This window comes from Macaca nemestrina, chromosome 20, assembly GCF_043159975.1.
Source record: "Macaca nemestrina isolate mMacNem1 chromosome 20, mMacNem.hap1, whole genome shotgun sequence".
NCBI classification, from domain to species: Eukaryota; Metazoa; Chordata; class Mammalia; order Primates; family Cercopithecidae; genus Macaca; species Macaca nemestrina.
In genome coordinates, this window is record NC_092144.1 from 17,367,822 (window position 1) to 17,382,018 (window position 14,197).

The 14,197-nt window shown below is 53.2% G+C and overlaps 1 protein-coding gene across 16 annotated transcripts in view; it reads left to right on the forward strand.

Annotated features, from left to right (window-relative positions):
* The window catches only part of LOC105488133 (microtubule associated serine/threonine kinase 3), a 57,159-nt gene that overhangs the window by 1,214 nt on the left and 41,748 nt on the right, over positions 1 to 14,197 (forward strand). For 7 of the 16 annotated variants that reach the window (XM_011751993.3, XM_011752259.3, XM_011752066.3 and 4 more), the window contains exons 1-2: positions 11,332 to 11,721; positions 12,008 to 12,097. In XM_011751993.3, coding sequence (XP_011750295.2) covers positions 11,675 to 11,721; positions 12,008 to 12,097 — 137 coding nt within the window. In that variant the 5' untranslated portion in view covers positions 11,332 to 11,674. Of the gene's footprint in view, positions 1 to 8,633; positions 8,666 to 11,330; positions 11,722 to 12,007; positions 12,098 to 14,197 lie in introns of those variants that run through there. The other 9 variants (XM_071086233.1, XM_071086237.1, XM_071086234.1 and 6 more) reach the window with 4 other exon arrangements.

The following is a 14,197-nucleotide window of genomic DNA, read 5'->3' on the forward strand; positions in this document are numbered from 1 at the left end:
GAGCCCTGGGTTAGAGGAGGCAGTCAAGGGTGGCGGGGCATTGCAGCGGGGGGGGCGGTATTTAGGGAAATGAAAGAGGTTGACAGAAGCTGGTACCCAGGGAGGACTGAGCAGGTGTGGTGGGCGTCGTGGACTGAGGTTAGCTCCGGGCGGGTTGAGGGGGTGAGAGGAATGGGGCCGGCGGGTCTCCAACCTGGAGCCGCACCGGTAGCTGCGGGACTGCGAACTCTGCAGGTGATGGGAAGCCAGGTCGGGAGTGGTCAGGGAAGGCACGGGCTGAACTGCAGATCAGAGACACCCGGTCTCTGGCCGCGCGGGGGTGGGGCAGAACTGGAAGCACTGAGGCCAGAGGCAAGAGTGGGGGACTTGGGCGGAAAGGAGGGGGCGGGGCGGGATTGGCGAGCAGCGTGGTGTTGGGGGGGGCAGCCCCGCCTCCAGCCCCAGTTAGATGCCAACCCGCCCGCAGCCTCTTAAAATAGAGAAACCGCCTCCGGGTAGGCGAATGGGGGTGCTGCTGACGTCAGGAAGTGGGGCCTGTTCCATGGGGGGGTCAAACATTTCCTGATGATAAGTTCTATGTTACAAAAGGGGAAACTGATGTTCAGAGAAGCATAGACACTGTCCGGGTTTCACAAAGTGTAGGTGACAGAGTCAGACAGGATTTGAACCCAAGCAGTTCCGGCTTCCTCTCCAGACCAACCCAGCACAGGCATCCATCCGCGAAGGTGGAGGGATGAGCACGGATTCCGACGAAATGAGGGCATTTGGGCAGAGGCCACAGTACGTGCAAAGGCCCAGAGTCATGTAGCCTTTCTTACCTGTTTATATGGGGAAACAAGAACTTGAACCTATATCTTAGCACTAGAGGCTGATGGCCAGGACTTAACGCTTCCAGGGCCTTCAGTGCTGATTTTGAAGCGGTTAGACTTTCCCCCTAGGGTGATGGGGAGCTATGTATGGAAGGTGCTGGAACAGGAGAGGGCATACCCATATTGAGGGGCTGGAAACACTCCTCTGGAGGGCTAGGAACAGGAGCCGGGGAATCAAAAAGGTCAGGAAGCCAGGAAGGAGCATGGAATGAAACTCTAAGTGTACCAGGTGTGGTGGCTCATGACTGTAGTCCCAGCTGCTCAGGAGGCTGAGGCAGAAGGATCCAAGGATCTCTCTCTTTTTTTTTTTTTTCTTTTTCTTTTTCTTTTTTTTTTGAAGGAATCTTGCTCTGTTACCCAGGCTGGAGTCCAGTGGAACAATCTCAGCTCACTGCAACCTCAACCTCCCTGGTTCAAGTAATTCTCCCTTCCTCAGCCTCCCGAGTAGCTGGGATTACAGGCACATGTCACCACGCCCTGCTAATTTTTGTATTTTTAGTAGAGACAGGGTTTCAACATGTTGGCCAGGCTCGTCTCAAACTCCTGACCTCAGGTGATCCGCCCACCTTGGCCTCCCAAAGTGCTGGAATTACAGGCGTGAGCCACCGTGCCCAGCCAAGAAGGATCTCTTGAGCCCAGGAGTTTGAGGCTGTAGTGAGCCATGACCACGAGATCCTATCTCAAAAATAAAAATAAAGGTCCAAGTGGGAGAAGATTAAAATAATAATAAAATAATAGTAAAGTGATAATAACTGTTCATATTAACATGCTAAGTCCTCTCATGCATTCAATTCTCCTAACAGCCCGAGTGGTCAGTGCTTTTATTAGTTCCATTTTTCAGAGGAGGAAACTGAGGCCCAAAGAGGGAAGTACCCACCAGGAAGCCAGAGAAATTCTAAACAATCTGGCACCTGAAAAGTGCTGCAGTTTGGGGTCTTTTTTGACTGGAAACCTTGTTAATGGTCCGGGAGCATCCCAGCCAATCAGGGGGCAGATCGCTGATGAGAGCCAATCAGATTTCCTGGAGGCCAAAGGCCAAAGAGTCCATTCATAGAGGGGTGCTGACTGGCCAATCCAGACGGATAGCCCAGGGCATCCTCTCCGGTGGTGACAATGTGGGGCGTGCTGTTGGCTGTGTGCGGGAGAGGTCTGAAAAAGGATCTGACCTGGCCCGCGGGCGGCCAGTTTGCGACAGCCCTGCGTCCAGGGAGGAGGTAGAGACCTTCCCAGTTTGGGTTAAACTCAGCCTCACGCATAACGTGTGCAGGCACCGGGTAACGTGAGCTGATATTACTACTACTACTATTAGCTTATTACATTTATCATCTCCCACTTGGACTTTTGCTTTACACATGACCGAATTTCAAAACACCAGGTCCCACAAACAGAGCATCCCCTGGCAGAGAAGGCGGTTAGAGCCTGTATCTGGACTTTGTCTCTGCCACTACTGGGGTGGCTCCCTTAGGTTCAGCCCTCAAAGGTGATCCTGCTTTCTCATGGCCCGCTTCCATTTATTTTCCCCCTCCTCCTCCTCCTCCTCCAGGAAGCCCTGGGGCTTGTGCCATGTGGTCCATGCTGACTTCTCTCCCATTTCACTTCAGGGGCATTGAACTTTCAACGGGGCTTGGTACCCAGCAGGCTGAGTGCTCCGTTTGCACGTACTGTTTGCTGGGCATGGACTGGTGTTTTCCATGTGCCTACTGGCTTTGTCCAACGCCTTCTACTCCAGGAAGCCCCTTAGCTCTCCTCTCTGCGTGCCTCCAACCCCTCTTCTCCCTTCGAGTCTCTTTTTTTTCAGATAGTATCTTGCCCTGTCGCCCAGGCTGGAGTGCAGTGGCGCGATCTCGGCTCACTGCAGCCTCTGTCACCTGTTACAAGTGATTCTCCCTGCCTCAGCCTCCTGAGTAGCTGGATTAGAGGCGAATGCCACCACACCTGACTAATTTAATTTTTGTATTTTTTAGTAGAGATGGTATTTCACCATGTTGGCCAGGATAGCCTCAAACTTTTTTTTTTTTTTTTTTTTTTTTTTGAGACGGCGTCTCACTCTGTCACCCAGGTTGGAATGCAATGGTATGGTCTCGGCTTACTGCAACCTCTGCCTCCCGGGTTCAAGCAATTCTCCTGCCTCAGCCTCCCGAGTAGCTGGGACTACAAGTGCATGCCACCACGCCCAGCTAATTTTTGTATTTTTAGTAGAGACGGGGTTTCACTATGTTGGCTAGGCTGATCTCGAACTCCTGACCTTGTGATCCACCCACCTCGGCCTCCCAAAGTGCTAGGATTACAGGCGTGAGCCACTGCACCCGTCTCAAACTCTTGATCTTAAGTGATCCTCCTGCCTCAGCCTCTGGGATTACAGGCGTGAGCCACAGCACCCAGCCACTTTGGGTCTCTCTCTTAATCCCTCCAGTATGGAGGTGCTCCTGCTCTGCTATGTCTTCTCCAAACTGGAATTTCCTCAGGTGGGGCTAAAGCTTGTGGGGGAGGCAGCATCCCCCAGCCTGGGCAAGCACAGACGGGGATACCATAAATATTACCTTTAATGGGCAGTTTCAGGGGGTCGGGGCCTCCCCAACCTCCACTCCTCTGGGTAGGAGCCACTCCCAGGGGAACAGCAGGCACAGAGGGGGCTGTGGGCGGAAGCAGATGGTGTGGGGACTGAAGGGTCCGGGAATGGTGCCAGGAGAGTTCCGTGTAGTCCAGCTTCCCCGGGAGCCTTTGCAGGGAGCTGCCGATTTTGCCTCACCTCTCTCTGCCACTTTCAAAAAAACATCTTCAAGCTGTGCACAGTGGCTCATGCCTGTAATGCAGCATTTTGGGAGGCCAAGGTGGGAGGACCACGTGAGGTCAGGAGGTCAAGACCAGCCTGGCCAACATGGTGAAATCCCATCTCTACTAAAAATATGAAATTCGCCAGGTGTAGTGGTGGGCACCTGTAATCCCAGCTACTTGGGAGGCTGAGGCAGGAGAATCGCTTGAACCCGGGAGGCAGAGGTTGCAGTGAGCCAAGATCGTGCCATTGCACTCTATGCTGGGCGACAGGGCAAGACTTCATCTCAAAAACAAAAACAAACAAAAAAAAAAACAACCACAAGAAAAATCTTCACATCTTTTTGTCTTTTGGAAACAACTCTCAACGGGTGGTTATTATTCACCTCTTGATCACTGTCTTGACTCCCATCCATCAAAGTCTCCCCCAGCACCAGGCCCTGAGCTTGCTACTCATTGATTCCTCCAGGGACCCTATGTCACTGGGCCATTTTCCAAATGAGGAAACTGAGGCACAGAGGGGTTAAGTCACTCATCGGGTCACACAGTGCAGGAGTGGGGGAGGCAAACTGGGAATCTAGGACTGTGTGCTGGATGGGGTGCAAGTGGGACCCCCCACCAGGGTTCAAATCCCTCCCTGTTTCACGTGGGGTAGTGGAGGAAGTGGTATAAGATCCCACAACTGGCAGGTGCAGTGGCTCATGCCTATAATCCCAGCACTTTGGGAGGCCAAGGCAGGTGGATCACTTGAGACCAGGAGTTCAAGACCAGCCTGGGCAACATGGTGAAACCTCATCTCTACAAAAAATACAAAAATTAGCTGGGTGTGGTGGCACATGCCCATAATCCCAGCTACTTGGGAGGCGGAGGTTACAGTGAGCCAAGATTGTACCACTGCATTCCAGTCTGGGTGACACAGCGAGATACTGTCTCAAAAACAAACAAACAAACAAAAAGTCCCACAGCTATTAGAAGGGCCAGAACGAGACCCTAATGGCCACGATGATGGTGGTGATGGTTCCATCACTGTGACTGCTTGAACTCAACATAGTGAGTTATCCTCAGACGTATTCAAGCAGTCAGGGAGACCTCCGAGTGGTAGATTATTCTCCTCCCATCGTGACAGCTTGGTTTTCTGAGCGCAGAGCAGCTGAAGTCAGGCCTGGGGTGACACCACACCCCTGCAACCCTTCCCCACTTCTCCCGGGAGACCTTGCCCTCCCAGCTGGGTCATCCAGCAGCCCAGCAGCTTCCGGCCCCCTCCAATTGGCTGTGGGGGCCGATGGCGTCACTGGTTGCCATGGCGAACACCCAGATCAGGACGTGGGCAGCCTGGAGCCCACCAAAGTAAAAATAGTCGTGTGTCCCCAGCGTGGCCGCCCTGATGTGTGTGGAGGGAGGGTGTCCTGAGACCCAGTTTCCTGCCTCTCACTCCACTAAGAGATGTGGGCAGCCGGCTTTCCTCTGCACCTAAGTTTCTCTGCCAGTAAAACAGCCCCTGCCCGTGGTTCACAGTAGGTGGCTCAGTAAATGCAAGGACATTCATCAGGTATTATGATAGCTTCCATAGTCCCTTGCTGAACTCAGCGATAGTACAACAGCTCACAACAGCAGCAATAGTAATGGCTGATCGTGATTAACCCAGAACCCTCCTGATGTCATCTCCAGATTACAGATGGGGAAACCGAGGCACGGGGGCATACAAATAACTTGCATGGCCAGGAAGAAGCAGAGAATTGAACTGAACCCAGGTCTGGGTGTCCCCAGATTCTAAACTTGTGCCACATGGCATTTTGAGAATTTAAAAATCCTCTTGATTGGCCAGGTGCAATGACTCACGCTGTAATCCTAGCCCTTTGGGAGGCTAAGGCCGGTGGATCACTTGAGGTCAGGAGTTCGAGGCCAGCCTGGGCAAAATAGTGAAACCTCGTCTCTGCTAAATATACAAAAATTATCCGGGCATGCTGGCGCACACCTGTAACCCCAGCTACTTGGGAGGCTGAGTCAGGGGAATCACTTGAACCCAAGAGGCAGAGGTTTCAGTGAGCCAAGATTGTACCACTGCAGTCCAGCCTGGGTGACAGAGTGAGACACCATCTAAAAAAACAACCACAGAAAAAACTGTTTTTGGCTGGGCATGGTGGCTTATGCCTGTAATCCCAGCATTTTGTAATCCCAGCATTTTGGGAGGCCAAAGTGGGTGGATCACCTGAGGTCAGGAGTTCGAGACCAGCCTGAACAATGTGTTGAAACATTGTGTCTACTAAAAAAAAGGAAAAAAAAAAAAAAAAGGCCTAGCTACTCGGGAGGCTGAGGCAGGAGAATCGCTTGAACCTGGGAGACAGAGGTTGTATCGAGCCGAGATTGCGTCATTGCACTCCAGCCTGAGCAACAAGAGAAAAACTCTGTCTCAAAAAACAAAACAAAACAAAACAAAACCCTCTTGGGCAGACCATGTCTGAGGATGGACTATGAGGTCACAGTGGAACACAAGCTCAAGGCTTTCTATCCTGCATGTGGTGAGGGCACCGAGAGTGCAGATCGGCTTGCTGAGCTCTAAAACGGTCTTCAAAAGGGAGTCACCCGTCAGCCGTACTCTCCACGCCCCCACTGGTACCCAGGGCTCAAACCTGCATAGACTTTGCAGCAAGTGAGAAGAGAATGGTGTTCAGACCTAGACCCAGGAGGAGAGGGACATCTGAGATAGGACAGGGATAGGACAACTCAGGAATCTCTATTTTCTCAACAGATTATTAGTTTTTAGCCACTACTGACATACTTCTTCATAAATAAAACTAATTTGTAATTTTTAATAAAATTATTATTGTTATTTTTAGACATAGGGTCTTGCTCTGTCACCCAGACTAGAGTGCAATGGTGTTATTATAGTTCACTGCAACCTCCAACTCCTGGGGTCAAGCAATCCTCCCACCTCAGTCTCCTGAGCAGCTGGGATTACAGGCGTGGGACACCATACCTGGCTAATTTTTTTTTCTTTTTTTTTTAATTTTTATTTATTTATTTATTTTTTTTTTTTTTTTTTTTTTTTGAGACGGAGTCTTGCTCTGCCGCCAAGGCTGGAGTGCAGTGGCCGGATCTCAGCTCACTGCAAGCTCCGCCTCCCGGGTTCACGCCATTCTCCTGCCTCAGCCTCCCAAGTAGCTGGGACTACAGGCGCCCGCCACCTCGCCCGGCTAGTTTTTTGTATATTTTAGTAGAGACGGGGTTTCACCATGTTAGCCAGGATGTTCTCGATCTCCTGACCTCGTGATCCGCCCGTCTCGGCCTCCCAAAGTGCTGGGATTACAGGCTTGAGCCACCGCGCCCGGCCTTTTTTCTTTTTTGAGATGGAATCTCGCATTGTTGCCAGGCTGGAGTGCAATGGCACAATCTCAGCTCACTGCAACCTCTGCCTCCCAGGTTCAGATCCTCCCGAGTAGCTGGGACTACAGGTGTGTGACACCACGCCCAGTTAATTTTTGTATTTTTAGTAGAGACAGGGTTTCACCATGTTGGCCAGGATGGTCTCGATCTCTTGACTTCGTGATCTGCCTGCCTTGGCCTCCGAAAGTACTGGGATTACAGGCGTGAGCCACCGCACTCAGCCCTTCGTATTTATTTATTTATTTATTTATTTATTTATTTTTGAGACAGAGTTTCGCTCTTATTGCCCAGGCTGGAGTGCAATGGTGCAATCTTGGCTCACTGCAACCTCCGCCTCCCAGGTTCAAGTGATTCTCCTGCCTCAGCCTCCCAAGTAGCTGGGATTACAGGCGCCCACCACCATGCCTGGCTAATTTTGTATTTTTAGTAGAGATGGGGTTTCACCGTGTTGGCCAGGCTGGTCTTGAACTCCCCACCTCAGGTGATCCACCCACCTCGGCCTCCCAAAGCTCTGGGATTACAGGTGTGAGCTGCTGCGCCTGGCCGGCCAGGCCTTTTTTTTTTTTTTGAGACAGGGCTCAAGCAATCCTCCCACCTCAGCCACCCAAGTAGCTGGGAGTACAAGCTCGAGCCACCATGACTAGCTAAATTTTCACTTTTTATTTTTTTATTTATTTTTATTTTTTTTATTTTATTTTTTATTTTTTATTTATTTATTTATTTATTTATTTTTTGAGATGGAGTCTCGCTCTGTCGCCCAGGCTGGAGTGCAGTGGCCGGATCTCAGCTCACTGCAAGCTCCGCCTCCCGGGTTCCCGCCATTCTCCTGCCTCAGCCTCCCAAGTAGCTGGGACTACAGGCGCCCGCCACCGCGCCCGGCTAGTTTTTTGTGTTTTTAGTAGAGACAGGGTTTCGCCGTGTTAGCCAGGATGGTCTCGATCTCCTGACCTTGTGATCCGCCCGTCTCGGCCTCCCAAAGTGCTGGGATTACAGGCTTGAGCCACCGCGCCCGGCCTATTTTTTTATTTTTTGTAGAGACAGGGTTTCACTATGTTGCCCAGGCTAGTTTCAAATTCCTGAACTCAAGTGATCCATCTGCCTTGGCCTCCCAAAATACCAGAATTACAGGCACGAGCCACCACACCCAGCCCAGTCTGGCTAATTTTTTAAAAAATTTTTGTAGAGATGGAGTCTCGCTATGTTGCCCAGTCTAGCTTAAACTTCTGGGCTCAAACAACCCTCCTGCTTTCGCCTCCCAAAGTACTGAAATCACAGGTGTGAGCCACCGTACCCAGCCTAAAATAATTTTTAATGCAGGTATGGTAGGAGCCGGGTGGGGAATTAAATTGTGAATCTGGGGGGCCTCCAGGAAAAAGGGATGTTGAGTTCAGACCTGGAGTATGAGCTGTAGTTAATTAGGGCCGGAAGGGAGGGAAGGCCATTCTGAGAGAGCATACAGCTAGTGCAAAGGCCCTGAGGCAGGGCTGAGCCCAGTGTGTAGACACATTGGTTGGGGCAGGGGATTGGGGATTGTGGGGGTGCATCAAAGGCCAGCTGTTCTGAGGGCTAGTCTCTCTGAGAATGTTCTCCATTTCTGTCTCATTGCAGAAGGAGCTGAGCCTGCCACGCCGGGGACGTGGGTGAGTTCACCTGGGGCTGGTGGGCTGGGTGGGCCCTGATGGTCCTGGAAGTGGATATTTCAGCAACAGCCACTGAATTGTGAATGTATTTAATAATTACAGTAACACGTCTCATGTTCATTCTTGCCCTCGTGTTTGTAAAGTGCTTCACAAGCACCTGGCCTCTCGCCACACACATGGGAGGCCATGCCAGTTTGCAAATGAGGAAGCTGAGGTGCAAAGGGGTTTCATCACCAGCTTAAGGGCACTCAGCTGGGAACGGGAGAAACTTGTCTGGAATCCAGAGTCTGCATGTTGAATTTCAACTGAAGCGTATTAGAACTGGCTTGAATGCCTCCCATGATGGGGAACTCACTTCCTTTTGGGGAACACTAGCAGAAAATCATCTCTCAGCTGGACATGGTGGCTCACGCCTGTAATCCCAGCACTTTGGAAGGCTGAGGCAGGCGGATCACTTGAAGCCAGAAGTTCGAGACCGGCCTGGCCAACATGGTGAAACCCCGTCTCTACTAAAAATACAAAAAAAATGAGCCAGGCATGGTAGTGCACGCTTGTAATCCCAGCTACTTAGGAGGCTGAGGCGGGAGATTCGCTTGAACTCAGGAGGTGGAGGTTGCAGTGAAACGAGCAACCGCCGCTGCACTTCAACCTGGGCGACAGAGTGAGACTCCGTCTAAAAAAAAGAAAAGAAAAAAATCATCTCTCTTGGGGTCACATCAGTGTTCCTGTAGGCTTTTTTGTTTTGTTTTGTTTTTGAGACGGGGTCTCGCTCTGTCACCCAGGCTGGAGTACAGTAGTGTGATCTTGGCTCACTGCAACGACTGCCTCCTGGGTTTAAGAGAGTCTCCTGGCCGGGCGCGGTGGCTCAAGCCTGTAATCCCAGCACTTTGGGAGGCCGAGACGGGCGGATCACCTGAGGTCAGAAGATCAAGACCATCCTGGCTAACACGGTGAAACCCCGTCTCTACTAAAAAATACAAAAAGTTAGCCGGGCGTGGTGGCGGGCACCTGTAGTCCCAGCTACTCGGGAGGCGGAGGCAGGAGAATGACGTGAACCCGGGAGGCGGAGCTTGCAGTGAGCTGAGATCCGGCCACTGCACTCCAGCCTGGGCGACAGAGCGTGACTCCGTCTCAAAAAAAAAAAAAAAAAGAGAGTCTCCTGCCTCAGCCTTAAGAGTAGCTGGGACTACAGATGCGAGCCTCCACACCCGATCTGTATGTTTAGTAGAGACAGAGTCTCACTCTGTTGCCCAGGCTGGTCTCAAACTCCTGGACTCAAGCGATCTGCCTACCTCAACCTTCCAAAGTGCTGGGATTATAGGCATGAGCCACCATGCCCAGTCTAGGTTACTGTTTTTTATCCCCAAAGCTTAGAGAACATTTTTGTTCAATGCCTTCATTCATTTACAGATGAAAGAAACCAAAGCCCGGGGGTGGGGAGGGGTTTACCTTAAGCTAGTGGTCTGGAAGTGTGTGAGTGTGGACACCCTATCTTTGGGGGCTGCTTTTGCCTGAGTTGGGGGTGGGAATCACTCAACGAACATTTTTTTGAGCACCTACTGTACATTGGGCCCTGCTGAAGGCAGAGGGGATACAGACAATTCAATCTCAGAGTAAGGGTTGAAGTTTTGTATGCAGGAGAGAGATTAATCAGAGAAAGAGACAGAGATGCTGGGGGTGGTTTTATCCTGAAGATCTGTGGCCTCTTGGAGAAAGTGACCCTTGAGCTTAGATCTGGAAGAAGAGGAGGAGCTGGCAGGGAGAAGTCTGGGGAGAATGGCATTCCAGGCAGCAGGAACAGCGTGGGCAAAGTTTCTGGGGTGCCAGCACACTTGGCATTAGAAGAACAGCATGAAGACAAGGGTAGCTGAGTGGGGTGAGTGGAGGTGAGGTGGAAGGACAGGAGAAGGAGGAGGTCCTGGGAATGGGGTCAGAGTGGCCCCCAAGCCCAGGCCATCTGCTCCTGTTCCAGTGGGGATGATGCAGTTGGTGGGGAGGTGCTTGAAGGCCCCAGTGGTTGGGGGTTGCTGGGGGACTCGGACATTGCCCTGAGAGCGGGCACTGTTTCCAACCTTGGCCCAAGCTGTGGGCAGTGTTGGCCCAAGCTGTGGACCGTCAATCAATGAGGACTGCAGAGGGTAAAGTCCTGGACTTTGGGGCAGGACAGAGCCAAAGACTCCACAAGGGATGTCCACTCCCTGCCACCTTCCCTGTGCCCCACTGGGTCCACTGGGGCCTCTAGAGGGCCAGAGTGAGACACAGACACCCCCAGACCGTGGGGTTTCCGCTGAGAGAGAGGGAGGACAGGGCTGGCGGCGCCTGGTGCTGGTGGCGGTGCAGGGACAGCTTGGCGGAGAAGGGGCTGGTGGGGCTGGACTCGTATATGGGTGAGGGGGACGACCTTCCTGGCAGAGGGAACAGCTGGAAGCCAGGGACTGGAGGTGTGGTCAGAGCCTCTAGTGTGCGCGGGGATGCGGAGACCCGAGCAGGTTAGGACCTCAGTGCCGAGCGGCTGGCCGGGATGCGGGGTTGGGGAGCTGGAACGGACTGCGCTCAGATCCTGGCTCCCAGAGAGCCCCAGGGCTGGGGCAAGGGCTGAGGCCCGGCCAGGGCGGGGAGAGGCGGGGTCAGGCCATGGAGCAATCGCGCCGACCGCGGAGCCAGTGACCGCCCTTCCCTTCCGGGACGCAGCTCGGGGGCTCCCGACCCGGCGGCCTCGGCGTCCCTGCAGCAGACGGGGCGGCACCCGCGGCTCCGCCATCCGGCTGCGCGACCCTCGCTGCTGGGCCCGGCCTGCGCGCAGGTGCGGAGCTCCGAGCCCCGCCCCGAGGCGGAGCCAGCCCGGCCCCCAGCGGCCCAGCCTCCGCGTCTAGTCCGCCGCACCCGCCAGGCGTCTGTCCCTGCGTCCGTGTGTCCGTCCGTCGGTCCGATCGCGCCACGATTAGGGCTTCCGGGGGCCACCAAGGGGGCGTCGAAACCCGGCCGCACAGACGCGGCTTCGGCCTCGGCATGAAGTCCCGTAGGGACAAGCTGCACATCCCGGCGCTGACCCTCGAGTGAGTGTGGGGCAGGGCGGGGGTGTGGGGTGGTGCAGGGAGGACAGGATGACAACCACCCTCCCCCCACGTATCTGTTCGTGTCGCCCAGAAACGCACCGCCGCCTCCGGGGAGTCCTCCCGGGCCATCGGTCTGGCCCCGCCCTCACGGCCTGAGCTGAACCCAGAATCCCCGGTCTTGGGCCCCTACTCCCTGAGGGAACCACAGCCGCCATCCGGAGATCCGGATTCGGCCACGCGAAGGGGCGGCCACCAGGTTCACCGTCCCCGGCCTCTTTCTTTGCAGTCTGTCTCCGAGCAGCCAGAGCCCGTCCCTGCTGGGTCCCAGCAGCCCCTGCAGCCCCTGTAGCCCCTCCTTGGGCCTGCACCCCTGGAGGTAAGTGACAGCGCCTGTGGGCGGGTCGCAGACATCGCCCTGGCACCCCAGAGCCTTGGAAACCCGCCAGAATCATCACTCTCCCTAAGGTACTGTAGGTTGGTGACCACCTCTCTGGACCTCAGTTTACCCCTCCGCATAATGGCACTGCGATCCGTTCTAGGGGGTTAATGGGAAAATTCCATTTTCAGCCAGGCCAGCATCTGACAGGTGGCCAAGCGAAGGGAAGAACTTAAGCTGTTGCCCAAGGACTTTCCCAAGACAGGTGCCGGATTCCCAAGCTGCTCAGGGCACTCCCTGCTGAATCGGCCTGGACTCCTGGGTGGTGACCTCAGGGAGAAAGCTCCTCCCTCTAAACACACACGCACACCCAAGGCTGAGAGGCCACCAACGAGAGTGCTGTGAATTGAGCTTAACCTAAGTGGCGCTGGGAGAAAAGAACCAGCATGACTGAGGGCTCCATAAGCCCTTCCTGATCCCCACTTCCCAATTAAGAAAACTGAGACTTAGAGAGGAGATGCCGGTTTTTCTGATTCAGTCCGTCCTCTGGGGGCCAAGCGTCAGGGACAGTTTTGCCACCAGGTCTGTTGAGGGTTTGACTGGCCAGTTGGTTGACTCTGTGACTGGCCAGGTTTCAGGACAGGAGGGAGTTTTGTGAGCTCCTCTGATGGTTTGGAGTGGGGACATTTAGGGAGGGACAGATGTGAGGTCAATGGTGTCTATTAGAATTATGTGGTCCATCAACCATTTACACTTCAGTATGAATGAGCTGCTTAAATCTTTTCACAGCCTTTTTTTTTTTTGAGGTAGAGTCTTGTTCTGTCCCCTAGGCTGGAGTGCAGTGGCGCAATCTCAGCTTACTGCAACCTCCATCTCCCGGGTTCAAGCAATTTTCCTGCTGTAGCCTCCCAAGTAACTGGGACTACAAGCACCTACCACCACATCCAGCTAACTTTTGTATTTTAGTAGAGATGGGGTTTCACCATGCTGGCCAGGCTGGTTACAAACCCCTGATCTCAAGTGATCCACCTGCCTCAGCCTCCCAAAGTGCTGGGATTACAGGTATAAGCCACATGGCAGGCCATCCACAGACCTTTAATGGGGAGAAGAGAGAACAATATGGAGCCCACATTTGCGTGCGGGCAACAGGGAGGTAGCTTCATTCGGGCACCAAGCACTATGAGATACCTACTGAGATCCAGGCGCTAAAGGCATTGCTATAAAGAAAACATAGTCCCTCCATCAATGGCTTCTCAGTCCGCTTGGGGAATTCAGTGATAAAACAAATGGATAAACAAGATACATTCAGACAGGGACCTCTTGGGGAGGTGATGTTTGAGCCAAGGCCTGGGCACAGCTAAAGGAAGATTGGCACCAGGCAGTGGGTACTGCATATGCAAATGTCCTATGGCAGGACTGAAGTGGTGGGGTTTTTGTTTTTGTTTTTTGAGACAGAGTCTCACTTTGTCGCCCAGGTTGGACTGCAGTGGCACGATCTCGGCTCACTGCAACCTCAGCCTCTTGGGTTCAAGTGATTCTCCTGCTTCAGCCTCCGAGTAGCTGAGACTACCGGTGTGCCTCTATGCCCAGCTAATTTTTTGTTTGTTTATTTATTTGTTTGAGAAGGGGTCTTGCTCTGTTGTCCAGGCTGGAGTCAAGTGGTGCCATCTCGGCTCACTGCAACCTCCGCCTCCTGGGTTCAAGTGATTCTCCTGCCTCAGCCTACCTAGTAGCTGGGGTTACAGGCACATGCCAACACTCCCAGCTGATTTTTGTATTTTCAGTAGAGATGGGGTTTCACCATGTTGGCTAGGCTGGTCTCAAACTCCTGACCGCAAGTGATTCTCCCGCCTTGGCCTCTCAAAGTGCTAGGATTATAAGCCTGAACCACCATGCCCTGCCTAATGTTTGTATTTTTAGTAGAGGTGGGGTTTCACTATATTGGCCAGGCTGGTCTTGAACTCTTGACCTCAGGTGATCCACCTGCCTTGGCTTCCAAAAGTGCTAGGATTACAGGCATAAGCCACTCTGCACCACCCCGAAATATTTTTTAAGCCTCTGTGGCTGCCTTGAGGGGAGAAAGGTCTGCTGGGGCCAGGA